General features: G+C 41.3%; 1 protein-coding gene across 13 annotated transcripts in view; it reads right to left on the reverse strand.

Annotated features, from left to right (window-relative positions):
• Positions 1-21,687, reverse strand: part of hfw (leucine-rich repeat domain-containing protein hfw) — a 127,165-nt gene that overhangs the window by 41,468 nt on the left and 64,010 nt on the right. For all 13 annotated transcript variants that reach the window (XM_067784415.1, XM_067784416.1, XM_067784418.1 and 10 more), the window contains one exon: positions 14,724-15,472. In XM_067784415.1, coding sequence (XP_067640516.1) covers positions 14,724-15,472 — 749 coding nt within the window. The remainder of the gene's footprint in view (positions 1-14,723; positions 15,473-21,687) is intronic.

Here is a 21,687-nt window from a genome sequence, read left to right on the forward strand (position 1 = left end):
ATTCAGTTTGAGTTGAGCAATCAATCAGTTATTGATTAAGCACGCGATCTGGCGGCCAATATTAGAGTTTCATTTGAGTTATTAATCAGTTTGGTTATTAAGCCAGCGAGTAGCAAAGTATAAGTGTTATTGTGAAGTACTTTAATAAAAGCCATTTTTCCATCATTCAATATTGGAGTTATTTATTCAACAGTTTAGTGATTCGAACTTAGCAGAGGATTGCAAATAAGAGGATTTGCAAGTGAATTCGTTACAATATAAACCTGGTTTAGTTTCTATGGATAAGGAGTTTTGATAAGAAACTTCTTAAAAAACATTGCCGGGGATTTTGACAATGCCTCTAAACGGGCGATTATGAATAGTCTTAACTATATTGAAGTTCATCCAGCCATAACCTGATGGATCGGCTGCATGTTAAATTGCAGGAAGATTACTTCACAATAGGGTTTGTGTGAGCCCATGAATTCAGTGGACAGGGGCACGCCGCAGGGCGGGGCGTTATCACCTCTGCTGTGGAAGGGCTCTTAGAGCCACGATTGAGGTGAATGGTTGGCGCAAGGGTGCCCAAATGGCAGACGAGGCGATACACGTGTTCACCGATGGTTCCAAAGTAGTGGAATCAGTAGAGTCTGCGATATACTGTGCTAATCCGGAAATAAACAGATCGTACAAGCTGCTAGATCACTGTAGCGTTTTTCAAGTAGTACTCGTAACCAAAGAGTAGAAACAACGGAAGAAAACAGCTTAATTTGCAGCCGCGTCAACTTTTATATTGACAACCAAGCAGCAATTAAGGCAATAATCTCCCTTAGCACAGCATCTAAAAGTGTGTTAGAGTGTAATAAATCGCTAGAAAGAATCGGAACAAGGAGAAGCATACATCTATACTGGGTCCCAGTGCATATAGGAAGAGATGGGAATGGAAAAGCGGATGAACTAGCTAAAAAGGTTTGCTCCGTAGACATCCCAATTAGATTAGGCGAAATTAAGAGAAAGGGAGAAGTGCACTGATCAACGCTACAGTAATCCGTGGATCCAAGGTAGGTAGGTTGAACTGGCCGGTCCATGAGGACCTCACATAGACTGATTGAGTCCGTAGTGTTACCAGAAGTTTGTTTTAAAGACCAAACTGAAAAACCCTTTCAAAAACCAGGACCTATGTTATAAAATAACTCCGTCCTCTTGGCAAATACTAGAAGCTTCCGAGGACTTAAGCCACTTGCCGCTTCTAGATCTGGCAGCTGTATCACTTCTAATAGCTGGTGTCTTAGCCTGGCAAGTGCAGGGCACGAGCACAGAACGTGCTCGATCGTTTCCTCCTCCAACCCGCACTTCCTACATCTGCTATCACTGACCAAGCCTAATTTAAAGGCATGTGACGCCAGAAGGCAGTGTCCAGTCAGAATACCTGTCATGAGTCTACATTCCTCTCTTTTTAATGATAGAAGCAACTGTGTTAGTCTAAGGTTGTAAGACCTACACATAATCTTCGACACTTTACAGCCCCGCGCTTGAACGCACGCCTTTCCGGCTTGGTCGATCATGTGCACCTCTCGCCTTCGCTTAATCTCGCCCAATCTAATTGGGACGTCTACGGAGCAAGCTTCAAGGGATGCGCCCTTTTTAGCTAGTTCGTCCGCTTTTTCATTCCCGTCTATTCCCATATGCCCTGGGACCCAATATAGATGTATGCTTATCCCTGTCGCGATTCTCTTCAGAGACTGCTTACACTCTAACACGCATTTAGATGCTGTGCAATGCGAGATTACTGCCTTAATTGCTGCTTGACTGTCAATATAAAAGTTAACACGGTTGCAGCTTAAACTATTCTCTTCCAGGGTTTCTACTGCTTTGGTTACGGCTAATATTTCCGCTTGGAAAACGCTACAGTAATCCGGCAGCCTGTAGGATCTGTTTAATTCCGGATCAGCGCAGTATACCGCAGACCCTACTCCTTCCACTACTTTGGAACCATCGGTGTACACGTGTATCGCCTCGTCCGCCATTTGCGCACCCTTGCCCCAACCGTCCACCTCTATTGTGGCCTTAAGATCTCCCTCGAAGCGCAGATAGGGAATCATGTAGTCTGTTCGTCCTGTACGATTGATGACGTTATACTACTATGGCCATATGCTCGGCGCTCCAGCTGCCCCAAAGCATCGAGCCTGGTTGCGGTCGTTAACGCTTTGTTCTTTGCTACCAGGTCTACAGGTGGGATGTGCAGAATGGCATACAGTGCAGCCGTCGGGGTTGTTTTCAGGGCTCCCATAATGCTAAGCATCGATAGTCTGCATACCCCCTCTAATTTTTTGAAGTATGTTGTTTTTTGTGTGGCTTTCCACCAAACAAGAACTCCATAGTATAGAATAGGGCTTAAAATCGCTGTAAAAACCCAATGAGAAAGAGAGGGCGATATACCCCACGCACACCCCAGCATTATTTTACATGCATAGAGAGGCCTTCTTGATCCTCTCCTCCACGTTGAGCTTCCATGACAGCTTACTGTCTAGGATGATAGATATTTTGTGCAAGGTTTCTCCTGTAAAGTCACCCCTCCTAACTTAGGCCTGGTTCAATTTGGGACCTTGTACCTCTTTGTAAACAAGACCATATCCGTCTTCTCCGCATTGACTTTCAACCCGACATTAGATGCCCAGGTATGAATATCCCGAAGCGCCCGATCCATCAAAGAACTAATCGTTGGAAGGCACTTTCGACTTATGACAATTGCAACGTCATCTGCGTAAGCCGTAAGTTTTACGGGTTCCTCATCGAATTGCCTGAGCAGTTGGTTGATGACCAGCGTCCACAGCAGAGGTGATAGCACCCCTCCCTGCGGCGTGCCCCTGTCCACTGATTTCGTGGCCTCGTACATTCCCCATTGTGATGTAATCTTTCTGCAATTTAACATGCAGCCGATCCATCTGATTAAGGCAGGGTGTACTTTAATGTAATTAAGACCATCCATAATCGCCCATTTTGCAACATTATTGAAAGCCCCGGCAATGTCCAAGAAGACTCCTAGAGTATACTCCTTATATTACAGGGATTTCTCTATGCTTATTACCACCCTATGCAATGCGGTGTCTACCGACTTGCCTTTGGTGTACGCATGCTGTGTTGTGGAGAGCAGCTTTTCATCCACGTTGGACTTTATGTACACATCTATCAGTCTCTCAAAGGTTTTGAGCAGAAATGATGTTAAGCTAATGGGTATATAGCCTTTGGGATGCACGTGACCGATCTTCCCCGCCTTTGGTAGAAAAGCTACACGAACCCTCCTCAAGGGTTAGGAGGAGTTCACTCGACGCCACTTTACTGTGTTGGAGGTTTATCTGTAGGACTCGCAGCACCATTGGGCTGTTTGTCCCCCTCCAGCACCTTCGCCTTGACGTCGTCGTCCTCCCCTAGCCCTTTTAGTTTAGAGTATTCGAGGCCCCCTTCAGCCTCTCGTGACTGTTGTGCCGGGTGTTCTTCTGTGCGAGTCACAGCACCATTTAGCGGTTGGTCCTCTTCTAGTGTTCGTGGTGACGTCGGGACCTCCGCCTGTCTTTTTTCCCTTAGGCTTTTGAGGTCCTTTTCGACTTCGCCCACCTCTAGCGTGTTAGGGTTTTTATCCTCGGGACTTCTTTTCCAGAGTCGCATGTAAATTTTGCCAGTGCCAAAGGACATTTTGCCAAGATACGTGTACAAAATATCCTCCGCCTGCTTGTTTATTTGGAAGATGTAGAATTGACCATCCTCGGTAGGCCGAGATACAGTAAGTACCTTCCAATCCTGTGTCGGTATGTTAGGATTCTGATTCTGCAGAAGTCGCAGTGTATCCTCCGACTTCATCACGCATGGTATCCATACCTTAACTTTTGATACCGTGGGGATTTGCGCTTTATCCACCACCTCAAACCGCGCGTTCGTACCTTGCCTTTGGAGGTTTGGAACCACTTCCTCCAGCCACCGCAAGCTCGCGATGTTGTCGCACGCTATCATCTTCACACCATTATACCATCCCCCCGAATCAAAGGTTGGAAGGGGCTTACTTGGTTGTTCCCGCATCATCTTAAGCATTAATCTAATAAGCTCCCTTTTGACAGATCTCCACCTTTCAGTAGTCATTTGTCCGAAAGGACTGCTACGATCAACCAGCGCCACAGTCAGTGACTGCTTTGCCACATCACTCATATTCTCGGGAAAAGCAGGAGTCTTAGTGTTATCTCCCTTTGGAACCTCCGAGAACGCCGGAGTCTTAGCGTTAACTCCCTTTAGCGCCTCCGAGAAAGCCGGAGTCTTAGCGTTATCTCCCTTTGGCTTATCTCCTACTTCCGTAATTGGAACTTCCCTCTGACTCGCAGCTTTCGAGGTAGTTGCTACCTCGCTATTGGAGCCCATCTGTCTTACAGCTTTGGGCCTACTTGTTTTGTCTATGCGACTGCCCTGCCTCGTGGCTCTAGGACTGGGTCCTTTCTGCCTCTTGGAAGCAGGCTTGTCGCCTTCCGCCGAACGTACCCTCTTCATTCTGCCATTCGACGCTTCTTCCTCCTCGTACCGGTTGCAGAACCGAGGGTTTCTCGCAGCAATACTGGCTCCCAGTGCATATAGGAAGAGATGGGAATGCAAAAGCGGATGAACTAGCTAAAAAGGTTTGCTCCGTAGACATCCCAATTAGATTAGGCGAAATTAAGAGAAAGGAAGAAGTGCACATGATCAACCAAGCGGGAAAGGCGTGCACCCAAACTCGGAGCTGCAAAGTGTCGAGTATCATGTGTAGATTTTACAACCTTAGACTAACATAGTTACTTCTATAATTAAAGAGAGAGGGCTGTAAACTCATGAGGGGCATTCTGACTGGACACTGCCTTCTGGCGTCACATGCCTTCAAATTAGGCTTTGTCATAGATAGCAGATGTAAGAAGTGCAGGTTGGAGGGGAAACGTGCGAGCACGTTTAGTGCTCGTGCCCTTCGCTTGCCAGGCTAAGACTCCAGGTATTAGGAGTGATGCGGCTATCAGATCTAGAAGCAGCAAGTAACATAGGTCCTAGAAAGCCTTTAGTATTTTCAAAGAGTACGGAGTTATATTATAACATGGGTCCTGATTTTTGATAGAGATTTTTAGTTTGGTCGTTTAACAAACTCCTGGTATCACTATGGACTCAATCAGTCTACATGAGGTCCTCATGGACCAGGCGGTTCGCTATGAACGGCAGAATAGTGTGTTATCATTCTGGATAAGTTAGAGCATAACATATCATAGTATCCAGATCGAATTGTCCCAGAGTGAAGCGCGTCTCCCTGTGGAGCCATTTTTCTTCCACTGTTAGCTTCGGGTATTCGACTCAGGCTCAAATTATGAGGTATTATGCGCCGGAGGGCTTTGGATGAATCCTTATGCCGCTGGGAGGCGAAGACGTTTCAGTCAGATTTCTGTTAGGATTCCCAGATTTCTAAATATTTAACAGAAACTGTTTGTTCAGCATTTCATTTCCCTCCTTTATCATCACAGGCCTATATCGGAGACGCGTAGCACACAAGCGGCTGGCCAATTACTTTATGGGTACCTATGTACCGTCAACGAGCAACGTGAAGATTTTGTTACGACTCTGAAGCTTAGGCACAACTGCAGCTACATACATGTTCGCCCAAATGCATGTCATCACCGAACGTCACACCCAATATTTTTTGTGTGCTGTACAGTCGGTAGCGTAATACCATCCATATAGATGGCCAATATAAAATAAAAAATAAAAATGTAAGGCGCGATAACCTCCGAAGAGATCTAAGGCCGAGCTTCTCTTCCAACTTGCGTCGTGCTCCTCTTGATTTTCCCTACAAATTGGCCGGAAGGGACCTACATGTTTTATGCCGACTCCGAACGGCATCTGCAAGGCAGATGAATTTTCACTGAGAGCTTTTCATGGCAGAAATACACTCGGAGCGCTTGCCAAACACTGCCGAGGGGCGACCCCGCTTAGAAAAATTTTCTTCTAATTGAAAAACCTTATTTCTAAAATTTTTTTAATGTTGCTACCATCACACCACGGCGGCCGCCAGATGGCCAATATACTATCGATATTTGCCGCGTCCACGTCTTGAATAATTTCCCCTAGGATTTGGTCGGTGATAGTGAAAAGTTGCACAACGCCAACAAACTGGAAAGACGAGCAGATAGTTGTTAAATTTACAGCATACAGAATAAAATAAAAGTGTGAATAGGGCACCACCCTGAACCTTCTTTAATTCTTCTTTTCTACTGCCAATAGGAGATATCGATAGATATGAGCTTTAGTTGGGGCACGACCCTCACCATATTCCATTTTTCAGGGACGACGATAAAGCGCCAGGTAACTAAATTCCTCATTGCCAATGTTTTTAAGCACGGAAATGGCAATTCCGCCCGTGCCTATTGCTTTAGATGGTTTAGAAAGTTCTGGCTTCTTCAACCTCTTTGGCGGTGATGGTAATCGCAGACGCACTGTGTTTATGCTTATTGCTCGTCTATGTATTGGCCTGCCATCTGGATTTGTCAATTTTGTCGGGGAATACATAACGTATTGCCGGCAGAAAGCGCTCTTCTCATCCAATAGCACTTTATCGCCAAAGTCGCCCTGTTGTGTTTATCCACAAGCTGTTTGATGCGCAGATTTATGTCCCTAATTTGGGAGTGGGCAGGGTCTTGTAGTCCCCGGCCACATACAAAAGGTTTTCGAGGACAAACCTTAAAATTATTATGGCAGCTCAAACTTGCAAATGTCACGTAACAATGAAAACTGTATAAACAGACGATTTTCAACTTATTTATGCTCATGTCTATCCTGATGTCACGTTGTTTAAATTTTTCCCAAATTATCAAATAAATGTTTTCATACATGCCTTTAAAGCAATAAGGGCAATCCCAGCTTAACTCATATAAAACGATTTTCAATTAGAGTTTACAAGATTTGCCCGGTTAACAATCTTTGCGAGACAGATTCAGGTATTCGTAAGTTGTCATGTTTTTAGGTCCGTACCGCCAAATAACTTTTTTATTCGTAACTTGTTATTTGATATTCGTTTTTATACTCAGCTGAGCAGAGCTCACAGAGTATATTAACATTGTTCGCATAACGGTACCCCGTAACGGCATAAACTAATCGAGATAGATATAGACTTCTATATACCAAAATGATCTGGGCGAAAAAAGAAATTCATTTAGCCATATCCGTCCGTCCGTCCGTCCGTCTGTCCGTTAACACGATAACTTGAGTAAATTTTGAGGTATCTTGATGAAATTTGGTATGTAGGTTCCTGGGCGCTCATCTCAGATCGCTATTTAAAATGAACGATATCGGACAATAACCACGCCCACTTTTTCGGTATCGAAATTTTCGAAAAATCGAAAAAATGCGATAATTCATTAGCAAAGACGGATAAAGCGATGAAACTTGATAGGTGGGTTGACCTTATGACGCAGAATAGAAAATTAGTAAAATTTTGGACAATGGGCGTGGCACCGCCCACTTTTAAAAGGTAATTTAAAAGTTTTGAATGTGAGTCGTTGAAGATATCATGATGAAATTTGGCAGGAACGTTACTACTATTACTATATATGCTAAATAAAAATTAGCAAAATCGGATGAAGAACGCGCCCATTTTTAAAAAAACAAATTTTTAAAAGTCAAGTCATCCAGCAATGATATGGTGCAACAAAATACAAAAATAAATGAAAATTTCAAAATGGGTATGGCTCCGCCCTTTTTCATTTAATTTGTCTACAATACTTTTAATGCCATAAGTCGAACAAAAATTTACCTATCCTTGTGAAATTTGGTAAGGGCATAGCTTCTATGACTATAACTGTTTTCTGTGAAAATGCGCGAAATCGGTATGACGCCACGCCCAGTTTTTATACACAGTCGACCGTCTGTCCTTCCGCTCGGCCGTTAACACGATAACTTGAGCAAAAATCGATATATCTTTACTAAACTTAACAATTGTTTTTGTTTTTATCGGCCTATTGATAAATGATTCAGGTTCGATTCGAGCTCAAGGCCAGAACAATAATTTTTTTCTAATGATAATTATTGTTATTTTTTAATTTTTCTAAATTTGAAAAATTGTATTTTGTTTTTGGAATAGTAAGTAGAAAATATAGTTGGTAAAAAGGAATAGAAGTAGCAAATTTGCCAGTCAAACAAACCGCCGCTGTATAGCTAAATGGTTAGCGTATTGGCATAGTCACCAATTTTATTATTTGCTTTAATAAATATTTTATTTTATTAACAAATATTTTATTTAACTGAACTTCTTAAGTCGAGAAATCTTGTAGAATAATTTTCGTTTTACAAATTTGTATTAACATATTTTGTAACGCCTATTTGATCTCTTTTTATGTTTTTCAAAAATCAACAAATTAACAAAGTTTTAACAAACAAAGTGAGTAAAGACCGTTACATTACCCCCTCCCTAAAACAAAAAAAAAAAATTATTGTGAAAATTTTATAAATTGAAATCTACCACCTTCTTTTTGTTTTCCGAAAAAATATAAGCTGGCTTTAGCCTATCGATTGAAATATTTATATTACTATTGTTTTTCCGCACCAAGAATGTTTTTCGAAAGCGTCTAATCATAGGAAATGGACCTTCATATGGTGGTTCCAATCCTTTCTTCGTCCTGTCTATTCTAATAAAAACGTGTGAGCAGGACTTCAAATCAGTAGGAACATACGACGTAATTTTAATAGGTTCTTTTTCCTCGGAACGAATATTTTCAAAATAATCACGAATTTTGTTAACAAAATTTAATGGATCAATATTTGTGGTGCCATGATTGGTTGGAAAAATTGCTCCTGGAACTTTAATATTCTCACCATAGAGCATTTCAGCTGGAATAGCACGAATTTCCTCTTTGAACGTGGTTCTAAGACCTAGCAAAATTAATGGTAATTGTTCTGTTCATTTAACAGAATCGTTAGAACATCTTATGGAAGTCTTTAGAGTCCTATGAAATCGCTCTACCATCCCATTTGCTTGGGGATGGTAGGGTGATGTCCTAGTTCTTATAGTACCTAGAAAATTACAGAGCTCGCGAAACAACTTGGACTCAAACTGAGAACCTTGATCTGTTGTGATAAAAGTTGGCACACCAAATCTAGAGACATATTCCCTTACCAAACACTGAGCAACAGTTTTAGCCTCAATGTCCTTTAAAGGATAAGCTTCTGGCCACCTTGAAAAACGATCAATTACTGACAAAATGTATCGGTACTCATTGGATGGTGGTAAAGGTCCAACCAAGTCTATATGTATATGTTCGAAACGACCAGGGGGTATCGCTATCTTTTCTAACTGAGATTTCGTGTGTCTGCCAACTTTACATTTTTGGCATTGTAAACATTGCTTAGACCATTCATTTATATCTTTATTAATTTTAGGCCAAAAATATAAACGAGTGACTTTCTTCCGAGTTGATCTAATACTAGGGTGGGAAATATCATGAATTAAATTAAATATTTTCTTACGAGCAGTGGAAGGGACGTAAGGTCGGCATATGCTAGTAGACAAGTCACACCCTGATGATGATAACTGTCTTGGCTTCGACTTAGATCGAGACCTAGACCTTGAACGAAATGAAAAATTTTTCTGAACACTAAGTTTTTGTATAGTATCTGTTAATGTTTGAATTTCTTTTTCTAAGCGACTAAGGTGGTCACTTTGCTCAGATGTTGATGAAGATATTGCTTGCACATGACCTTGCCTACTTGACAGAATGATTTCATAGATTGAATCTGCCATGTTTAATAATGTCTTTATGTCTGGATTAGGCAATGTTTTAAGTGAAACTTGTATTTGTGTTGGTAATTTACGAATCCAAAGTTGTATGATGAGTTTGTCTGAAATCGAGTCTGACTGTCCCGCTGTTTGTTTAAGTGTGCGATAAAATTCCGATCGTTTTCTATCACCTATGTCTAGATCTGCCAGGAGGGACTCTAAGCGTTGAGATTCACTAAGAGAATTTCTTTCTAAGAGAGCTTCTTTCAGTGTAGAATATGCTGCCGAGGCCGAATTATTCCAATTATCATTAATAGCCTGTATGACATCAAAAACCGTTGCAGTCATATCCTGTGATAGCGATACTATAAGATATTCATATTTGGAAATTTCGCTAGTAATATTTTTAATACGAAATTGAGTCTCAGCTAAAATAAACCACTGGTGAGGATATTTATTATAAAAAAGGGGTAGTTTCAAACTTGAGGAATTTGAATGCTGAATTTGAGAAGGGAGCGAAGAATTCTGATCTTGCTCTAGAGACATGACCGGTTGTTGATTTTGTTGTAGAGATATGACCGGTTGTTGATTTTGTTCTAAAGACACAACTGGTTGATATAAATTAATTAAACTCCTATTTCTAGTTATAATCGGACTTCGCAATATCGACATAAATTAGTCGTAAAAAATAAAAAGAGAACAATCACAAATAGTTTCTAAATAGCCAATAGCTTCTACTTAAAATAGTCGTGCTAGTATTGTATATATACCTATTAATCACTTACAATTTGTAAATTTTACATAAGGTCAGGAACATATGATGATGGATTCACGACGAAGGATACTTGCGGATGTAAATAAATTATTATACTTGCAGTTGATTAAAACTTGAAACATTCATTTGTTGAAAATGCGGAGTTCACAATCGTGGATCAGCTATGAATTGCTCGTCCAATCACCAGACTTTCTTTCTTTAGAATGTTATGTAATTAGCGTAGTACATTACCATGTATATTGACCATAAAACATATGCTCGTCACAATAAGGCCGTATGGATTATGTGAAGCAGGGGGTGTATGTATTTGAAATCGGCAACTATTTTTTGTATGCAAAATTATCCATTGGTCTGGTTAGCTGCTGTACAAATAGGTTTTTTGAATTTGTATCCGTTTGCGTAAATGCAGAAAACGATTAGTTGTTGATGCTAGTGGACGGATTATAAATGATAATATTCATTGAATTAGGATCCTGCTGAAGTATGCACTTTTTGCCAGAAAATAAGGTCGTTCCTTGGCTGAAACTGCTTAGGAATGTTCTTTTTTATCGGGGTCACCAATTTATTGGCATAGTCACCAATTTTATTATTTGCTTTAATAAATATTTTATTTTATTAACAAATATTTTATTTAACTGAACTTCTTAAGTCGAGAAATCTTGTAGAATAATTTTCGTTTTACAAATTTTTATTAACATATTTTGTAACGCCTATTTGATCTCTTTTTATATATTTCAAAAATCAACAAATTAACAAAGTTTTAACAAACAAAGTGAGTAAAGACCGTTACAAGCGCAGCATGCCTAAAGCGTACTGATGATGAAGGCTTAGCACCCTTCGAAATGGATCTATCTGCGCAGCTATGGCAGGTTGTCTGAAAAATTTTCTACTTACTATTCCAAAAACAAAATACAATTTTTCAAATTTAGAAAAATTAAAAAATTACAATAATTATCATTAGAAAAAAATTATTATTCTGGCCTTGAGCTCGAATCGAACCTGAATCATTTATCAATAGGCCGATAAAAACAAAAACAATTGTTAATAAACCATGAGCACTTGGGAATGTCAAACAAAGTAATTGACAATAAACAAAAAATCCAGCATTATCAGTGATTTGCACCAGATGGCGCAACACTGAATAAATATAGTTGGTAAAAAGGAATAGAAGTAGCAAATTTGCCAGTCAAATAAACCACCGCTGTATAGCTAAATGGTTAGCGCAGCATGCCTAAAGCGTACTGATGATGAAGGCTTAGCACCCTTCGAAATGGATCTATCTGCGCAGCTATGGCAGGTTGTCTGAAAAATTTTTTACTTACTATTCCAAAAACAAAATACAATTTTTCAAATTTAGAAAAATTAAAAAATAACAATAATTATCATTAGAAAAAAATTATTGTTCTGGCCTTGAGCTCGAATCGAACCTGAATCATTTACTAAACTTAGTTCATGTACTTATCTGAACTCGCTTTATCTTAGTAATAAAAATGGGCGAAATCCGACAATGACCACGCCCCCTTTTTTGATATCGAAAATTTCGAAAAATTAAAAAATGCCATAATTCTATACCAAATACGAAACAATGGTTGAAAAATGGTGGTTGGATTGGTTTTTTGAGCAAAATATAACTTTAGAAAAAACTTTGTAAAATGGGTGTGACACCGACCATATTAAGTAGAAAAAGTTCTGCAGGGCGAAATCAAAAGCCCTTGGAATCTTGGCAGGAATACTGTTACCACGAACATATATAAATAAATTAGCAGTACCCGACAGATGATGTTCTGGCTCACCCTGGTCCACATTTTGGTCGATATCTCAAAAACGCCTTCACATATACAACTAAGGGCCACTCCCTTTTAAGACCCTCATTAATACCTTTAATTTGATACCCATATTGTACAAACACAATCTAGAGTCACCCCTGGTCCACCTTTATGGCGTTATCTCGAAAAGGCGTACACCTATAGAACTAAGGTCACTCCCTTTTAAAAGAGTCATTAACACCCATAATCGAATGAGCAAAGATCCCGCATTCCGGAATTGTTGTATTTGTAATCGAATTTGAAAAAAAAAAGTTGAGCTTTTGAAGTTTTTCGATTTATTACATTTCTCTCATATTTCGCTACCAGTGTTCGGAGTATTTAAAACTGTTACCTTAACCAAAGACTACGCCGGAGTAAAAATTAAATTTTCGGAGTATATTTTTTCTTCCTTTTTGAAAGCGGGCGAACAACTAACATCAAATTGATTTGTTGGCTTGGCAAACCTTTGGATTGTGTTTTTGCCATACAATGTTTCTTAGCAAAAAAAGTTATCTGCCTTATCAGGTGCACATGGAGTCGGCCTAAAACGTGTAGGATGACCAATGAATGCTCCCATTAACACACCACATTCTATATCCCCGGATATTTATCGCGAAAAATTATTATTATTTTCGGTTACCATACATATTTCATGCTCTTTTAATGACATAAGGTTTCAAGGCCGGGGCAGATTCCTGTAGGAACGATAATGGCGACCTGTTAACTGACGTACAGAGTGTGTGGGAAGACGAACCCGATACCCCGATCGTCGATGATGAAAAACACTCCCCGGCATCCAATATCACGGCTAAAAAATCACAAGGTGCCAAGTAATGACGGGATACCCGCCGGGCTGTTCAAAAAAAGTGAAGCAAAAAAGTGGGTCTTGCAGTAAATTTGGACAAGACGAAGTACTTGCTGTCATTGTGGCCTTTGTAGCTACGTCACTGTTGACGGATATAAATTCGAGACTGTGAAGGATTTCGTTTATTTGGAAAGCAGCATTAAAAGCAAAAACAATGTTGGCCTAGAAATCAAACGGAGAATAACTTGCCAACTAGTGTTTCTTTAGGAAATTGAAAAGTCCTCTCTCGACGAACAAAATTCTCGCTCTATAAGTCACTCAAAATACCTGTTCTTATGTATGGCTCGGAATCATGGAAGGTGTCGAGAGAAGATGAAATGGCTCTTGGAGTATTCGAGAGAAAAGTTCTCCGGAAGGTTTATAGTTCTATCCGTGAAGTCGACGGCGAGTGTCGAAGGAGGTATAAAGATGACTTATATGAGCTTTACGCAGACATGACGATAGTGCAGCGATTGAAAATCCAAAGGCTTCGCTAGCTAAGGCATGTTATGAGGATGAACGAATACGCTCCGGCAGCTTGTAAACAGAGGAAAGAGAAAACCTGCACTGAGTTGGGAGAGACAGTTGGAGGAAGATTTTACCTCGGTTGGTCCCCCAATTGGCGACTGTTATCGCACTCACTGACTCAACGTACTTCAAGAAATGCTGTATGTTAAATTTTGCCAGGATTTACAGATCACACCCGAACACATTTTTGGCTTACATTTTACTTCTTATTTTCTCATTCCGTACGAAAAAAGTATAAAAACTGTGAGTAAAATGTGAACAAACATGTCTGAAGACACAAACATAGAATTCATGTCATTTCATCCAATCGTCACTTGTAAACTATCAGCTTTTCATACGTATACAATAAAAACTTCAACCAAAAGATATTAGGTAGTAATACTATTTAGTTTTCAACTAGACTCAAATAAACCTTTGAGATAGAAAAATGTAGTGGGAGGTAAGAGCGAAGCAAAATACTCCGATTGGAGTAAAGTCTGAACACTGTCAGTCGTGACGTCACGCCGAGAAAATTTATTTCACGGCTAACTATGATTTTTTGCTCTCTCGGTTTTTAATGCGGGATCTGTTTATTGGTTCATGATTAACACCTTTCATTTGATACCCATGCCATACAAACACATTCCAGGGTTACCCTAGGTTCATTTTCCTACATGGTGATTTTACCTTATTTTGTCTCCAAAGCTCTCAGCTGAGTATTTAATGTTCGGTTACACCCGAACTTAGCTTTCCTTGCTTGTTATTCGTAGCTTGGTTATTTGATATTCGTTTTTTTTTTTTTAATTATATGTGATATGCTGTTATTTTGGACTGGGCAAACTTTATAATTATTTCTAATGTACTTTTAAGCTCTGCGGTCGTTTCAAAATTTGTTTCAAATTTTGTTTTAGCAGACAAAACCTTTTGAAAATGACTTTTGAGCTCAAATGGACACAAGACCCAGTCTATCAGGTATTCGTAATGAGATCAGGTTTATAACACGACTATTTTCGATTCCTCATTATATGTAGGACATACACAGATACATACCTCACATCCACTGTTATATTCTGATTTTGATTAAAATTTGGTATCCCCGTTAAATTATTCTGCGATATATCTAATACTTTCAAATTTGGTGGAATTAAGCCACGCTGTGTAATTTCCGATAAATTATTATTGGAAACATTAAGGCACTTAATGGCAGAGAAACGTGAAAATCCACCCACTAATTTTGTTATGTTGCCGTCGGTGATGGCAAGCGATTGTAATGTTTGATAGAGAGAATGTGATAAATCCAATTCATGTAGAGTTACATTTCGGATATGTAAATTGGTCCAATTTGTAGTGTTGCTGCACGATAATATCATTGACATGTGTGTAACATTGCAGCAATACCATGACGTAGCCACACTGGGATGTGCTCGACAATGGCAAATACCTAAATGGCCGTGAAGGTCGCTATTTAATTGACTCCACGCGGGCAATGGCTTGTCACATAGCTCTTCATCAGCATAAAAACATTGCCGTCGATATTCTGGTATCTCTGGTTCAATTGGTGCCGGCGTAGTTGTCGTGGCTAGAGGAGCTGCATTGATTGGCAATACAGATTGCACTGGTGTTGGTTGTGGTTGTGGTACTGGTGGCTGATGTAATATTGGCATCACATCTGGCAATGGCTCCTGTGGCAACGCCACTGGCTTATTCTCAGAGGGAAATTGCTGTGCATGAGGTAGTGCATAAAGTCCTGGTGATTGCAGCAAACATACCGCGGTGAAGAGAGTTAGTGCGCGCAATGTCTACAAAGAGAAAGAAAAGACATCGAAATAATATTAATATCAACGTTGTTAACTAAAAAATAAAATAAATAAATGTAAGGCGCGATAACCTCCGAAGAGATCTAAGGCCGAGCTTCTCTTCCAATTTGCGTCGTGCTCCTCTTGCTTTTCCATACAAATTGGTCGGACGGGACCTACATGTTTTATGCCGACTCCGAACGGCATCTGCAAGGCAGATGAGTTTTCACTGACAGCTTTTCATGGCAGAAATACACCCGGAGCGCTTGCCAAACACTGCCGAGGGGCGACCCCGCTTAGAAAAATTGTCTTCTAATTGAAAAACCTTATTTCTAAAATTTTGATGTTGCTTTGCCCGGGGTGTGAACCCAGGGCATACGGTGTGGTAGGCGGAGCACGCTACCATCACACCACGGTGTTAACTAGTCTTCGAAATAGTAAAGGCATGTGGCAAGGGGTAGTGAAGTGCAACACTATGGCTAGCCATGCATATGATGACTTTCATATCTCACTGTTGTTGCTGTTGCTGTAGCGATAAGGTTACTCCCTGAAGGTTTTGGGGAGTGTTATCGATGCGATGATCCTTTGCCAGATCCGATACGCTCCGTTAACACAGCTCAATTAGGGTGCTAGCCCGACCATATCGGGAACGATTTATATGGCCACATTAAACCTTCAGGCCATTCCTCCCTCCCCACCCCAAGTTCCATGAGGAGCTTGGGGTCGCCAGAGCCTCGTCTGTTAGTGAAACGGAATTCGCCGCTCGAAGGTGAGGTTGACAATTGGGTTTGGAGAAGCTATATGTATATTGCGCTGCCAACCTCAAAAGGTTGCGCTACACAACCCCTTGAATCTGGTATTTTAGTCGCCTCTTACGACAGGCATACCTACCACGGGTAGGTTGCTAAAGTTGTAGTTATAACAAGAAGTGGGTACTCAAATGTGGATAGTCTCTCCGGATAGGAATCCGGTAATGTAACCTTCAGGTTGTTGTTGTTGGTGCGATAAGGTTACTCCCCGAAGGCTTTGGGGAGTGTTATCAATGTGATGGTTCTTTGTCGGATACAAATCCGGTACGCTCCGGTAACACAGCAACATTAAGGTGCTGGCCCAACCATGTCGGGAACGATTTGTATGACCACATTAAGCCTTCAACCCATACCTCCCTCCCCTCGCCTGTTAGTGAAACGGTATTCGCCGCTCAAAGGTGAGGTTGACAATTGGGTTGGAGAAGCTATATATTGCGCTACACAACCCCTTGAATCCCCTTAACCTGCAGGTCATCTCACCTAGTTTAACTCCAAAGAATTGTTTGGAGAAATAGCTGGATTATGAGATGTGAAAGGTTTCATATACGTAGATCTGCCATCGAATTGCAGTTTGTTGTAGCAGCAACTCGCACTACCTTATGTGCACTACCATCAATAATCCTATAACACGAGCTCTAAGAAACTGGCATAGTCAGTATGATTGGTTGGACCTGGGAGAGGAGCTTGGGGTCGCCAGAGCCTCGTCTGTTAGTGAAACGGAATTCGCCGCTCGAAAGTGAGGTTGACAATTGGGTTTGGAGAAGCTATATGTATATTGCGCTGCCAACCTCAAAAGGTTGCGCTACACAACCCCTTGAATCTGGTATTTTAGTCGCCTCTTACGACAGGCATACCTACCGCGGGTAGGTTGCTGAAGTTGTAGTTATAACAAGAAGTGGGTACTCAAATGTGGATAGTCTCTCCGGATAGGAATCCGGTAATGTAACCTTCAGGTTGTTGTTGTTGTAGCGATAAGGTTACTCCCCGAAGGCTTTGGGGAGTGTTATCAATGTGATGGTTCTTTGTCGGATACAAATCCGGTACGCTCCGTTAACACAGCAACATTAAGGTGCTGGCCCAACCATGTCGGGAACGATTTGTATGACCACATTAAGCCTTCAACCCATACCTCCCGCCCCTCGCCTGTTAGTGAAACGGTATTCGCCGCTCAAAGGTGAGGTTGACAATAGGGTTGGAGAAGCTATATATTGCGCTACACAACCCCTTGAATCCCCTTAACCTGCAGGTCATCTCACCTAGTTTAACTCCAAAGAATTGTTTGGAGAAATAGCTGGATTATGAGATGTGAAAGGTTTCATATACGTAGATCTGCCATCGAATTGCAGTTTGTTGTAGCAGCAACTCGCACTACCTTATGTGCACTACCATCAATAATCCTATAACACGAGCTCTAAGAAACTGGCATAGTCAGTATGATTGGTTGGACCTGGGAGAGGAGCTTGGGGTCGCCAGCGCCTCGTCTGTTAGTGAAACGGAATTCGCCGCTCGAAGGTGAGGTTGACAATTGGGTTTGGAGAAGCTATATGTATATTGCGCTGCCAACCTCAAAAGGTTGCGCTACACAACCCCTTGAATCTGGTATTTTAGTCGCCTCTTACGACAGGCATACCTACCGCGGGTAGGTTGCTAAAGTTGTAGTTATAACAAGAAGTGGGTACTCAAATGTGGATAGTCTCTCCGGATAGGAATCCGGTAATGTAACCTTCAGGTTGTTGTTGTTGTAGCGATAAGGTTACTCCCCGAAGGCTTTGGGGAGTGTTATCAATGTGATGGTTCTTTGTCGGATACAAATCCGGTACGCTCCGTTAACACAGCAACATTAAGGTGCTGGCCCAACCATGTCGGGAACGATTTGTATGACCACATTAAGCCTTCAACCCATACCTCCCTCCCCTCGCCTGTTAGTGAAACGGTATTCGCCGCTCAAGGGTGAGGTTGACAATTGGGTTTGGAGAAGCTATATATTGCGCTACACAACCCCTTGAATCCCCTTAACCTGCAGGTCATCTCACCTAGTTTAACTCCAAAGAATTGTTTGGAGAAATAGCTGGATTATGAGATGTGAAAGGTTTCATATACGTAGATCTGCCATCGAATTGCAGTTTGTTGTAGCAGCAACTCGCACTACCTTATGTGCACTACCATCAATAACCCTATAACACGAGCTCTAAGAAACTGGCATAGTCAGTATGATTGGTTGGACCTGGGAGAGGTTACTGTAAGAGTGGTTAGTTCCATTAGAGTTGCACTCCAGTACCCTTTGTGGCATCATTATTAATTTAATGTAAACCCATTTCATTTGCTCCGTTATGTTCAAAAAATGCTCATCCTTGCAGCAGCTCCTTATGATAGGACTCCTAGTCCCTCACACCAAGTGCTCCGTATACCAACTAAGAATATTTATGATTGAGAGATCATTCCAATGCAGTGCATGCTTTGGCCGCTATTAGGTTTATAGATGTTCTGGGCTTAGCAAAAGCAACCATCCAACCGGCGCATTCGTTTCATCGTTCTGCCAAAACACAAGTACCCGCCCCTCAACACCAGGTACTCCAGCAGTAGTCGGATAGCACACACCACAAAGCCTAAACTCTTCAAGGCGTGTCCACCCATCTCCAACCTCCAATGTGACAACCTCCCCCCCATTGCACTGCAATTAAATCGTAAAGGGTTAACCAGAAAGATAGCGGAGATGGTTGACTACATGAATACTGTTACGAATATTAGCAAAACTAAGGGGTGCTGCGATCTCTAAGCCGATGCTAAACAGTGATATCATGCACATCCATAGTTCAATCATTATGTATCTACATGAACGAAACAATAATTGCGTCTACACATATGTACCATGTACGTATACGAGCAGCGGAGAGTCAATGCACACACACATGCGTTAGGGCGGGTAGATTTGTGGGGAGGCAAAAAAATCGCCCATTGCTCTGTGAAAATCATATTCTAGGGATCAAAATAAGAAACTTTGCCGAAGGAACCATACCTCTAAAACGAATTCTGATGTCCCCCCCAATTTTCGTTTTAGAGGTATGGTTCCTTCGGCAAAGTTTCTTATTTTGATCCCTAGAATACGATTTTCACAGAGCAATGAGCGATTTTTAAATCGACCCGCCCTAACATGCATATATCTGAGATAATCCTGAAAGTATGCAATGAGAAAAGCTATAAAATCGTGCAATTGTAGTTACAGCTGAGAAGTTTGAGAGCTGATGGCAACTAGTAGATTCTGGAAGCGCCTAGAAGATGCGAACGTGGAAATCAGAGAGTATAAGGCAGCAAATGTAGAGGCGCTGGAATTCAGTTTGAGTTGAGCTATCAAGCAGTTATTGATTAAGCACGCAATCTGTCGGGCAATAGTACAGCTTCAATTGAGCTATCAATCAGTTTGGTTGTTAAGGAAGCTAGTTGCAAAGTATAAGTGTTATTGTGAAGTACTTTAATAAAGGCCATTTTTCCATTATTCAATGTTGGAGTTATTTTAGCGATACGAACGTTGGGAGAAAATTGCAAATAAGGGGAATTGCAAGTAAATTCGTTACAATTGGTGTCAGAAGAGGAATTGTTGAATAAATTCCAGAGGACAAGAAGGACAATTGGCACAGTGGATCGAGCGACTACAAAGTTATGACTTTTCCATTGAGCATCGAAAAGGTAGTACCCATGGAAATGCCGATGCAATGTCACGAAGACCATGTAGTTTGGAATGCAAGCACTGTTCAAAAGCCGAGGCTAAAGAAGACATTATAGATGTCCGGCTAATGACTATAACATGTACAGATGAATGGGACAAGGAACAGCTAAGAAAGTGTCAGCTAGAAGATACAGATCTGTCACGTGTTATGCAGGGGCTCGAACGAAACGAAAGACCAAACAGAGAGTCCCATTGCGAAGTCATATTGGGAACAGTGGAACAGTTTAGAATTGATATCCGGTTGCCTTCATCGAGTATGGGAGAGTGAGGATGGTAAATGCAAGAAGAAACTGATAGTTGTTCCCAGAAAGAGGATTCCTGACGTGCTCAGCGAGCTGCATAATGGTCCAAGCGGAGGTCATCTTGGAATCACGAAGACGCTCGAGAAGATTAAACAGAGATTCTATTGGGTTGGTTGCCGTCAGTCGGCCACTGAGTGGATTGCGAACTGCGAGGTTTGCAGCAGAGCGAAAGGACCCAGAACCCGAAGTCATGGCAAGATGAAGCAATATAACTCAGGTGCGCCATTTGAAAGGATCGCTATGGATGTCGCCGGTCCATTTCCTACTAGCAACTGCGGAAACAAATATGTACTGGTAGTTATGGATTATTTCAGCAAATGGCCAGGGGTATACCCAATCCCAAATCAAGAAGCGGAAACGGTAGCCGAAGTGTTTATAAACAATTGGGTTGCAAGGTATGGTGTACCAATGGAGTTACATTCTGACCAAGGCAGGAATTTTTAATCAGCTGTGTTCCAGGAAATCTGTAAATTATTGGGCATTCGAAAAATACGGACAACTGCATTGCATCCTCAATCCGATCGTATGGAAGAACGATTCAATAGAACATTGGAGGAGCACTTAAGGAAAGTAGTAGACAAGTACCATAAAGAGTGGGATACCCGCATACCATTATTCTTGATGGCTTACCGATCAGCAGTGCATGAGACAACGGGCCAAACCCCTGCAAAAGTAATTTTTGGCAATGACCTTAGACTGCCAGCTGATTTGAAGTTTGGGATAGATGCCAATGCGGAGAGAAATGTCAAGAAATCCACTAGTGATTTGGAAGAAGAGCTAAGAGAAATACATGATCTGATAAGGCAACGAACAAAGATTATGAGTGACAAGATGAAAGCCAGATACGATAAAGCAATTAATCCGGAAGGTTTTCAGGAAGGAGATTTGGTGCTGTTATACAACCCACAACGTAAAAAAGGTTTGTCCCCGAAATTTCAGTGTAATTGGAAAGGCCCATACAAAGTTGTAAAACGGATCAACGATGTAGTGTACCGCATACAAACCATCGGTAAACCACGAACCAAAATGAAAGTGGTCCATTTGGAAAGGCTGGCAACGTTTAGATCGGCAGATTTGTCTAATCGGGACGATCAGACTTAGGTGGAGGGCAGTGTTACGAATATTAGCAAAACTAAGGGGTGCTGCTATCTCTAAGCCGATGCTAAACAGTGATATCAAGCACATCCATAGATCAATCATTATGTATCTACATAAACGAAACAATAATTGCGTCTACACATATGTACCATGTACGTATACGAGCAGCGGATAGTCAATGCACAAACACATGTATATATCTGAGATACTCCTGAAAGTATGCAATTGTAGTTACAGCTGAGAAGTTTGAGAGCTGATGGCAACTAGTAGATTCTGAAAGCGCCT

This window comes from Eurosta solidaginis, chromosome 4 (genome assembly GCF_040869045.1).
Source record: "Eurosta solidaginis isolate ZX-2024a chromosome 4, ASM4086904v1, whole genome shotgun sequence".
Lineage (NCBI taxonomy): Eukaryota > Metazoa > Arthropoda > Insecta > Diptera > Tephritidae > Eurosta > Eurosta solidaginis.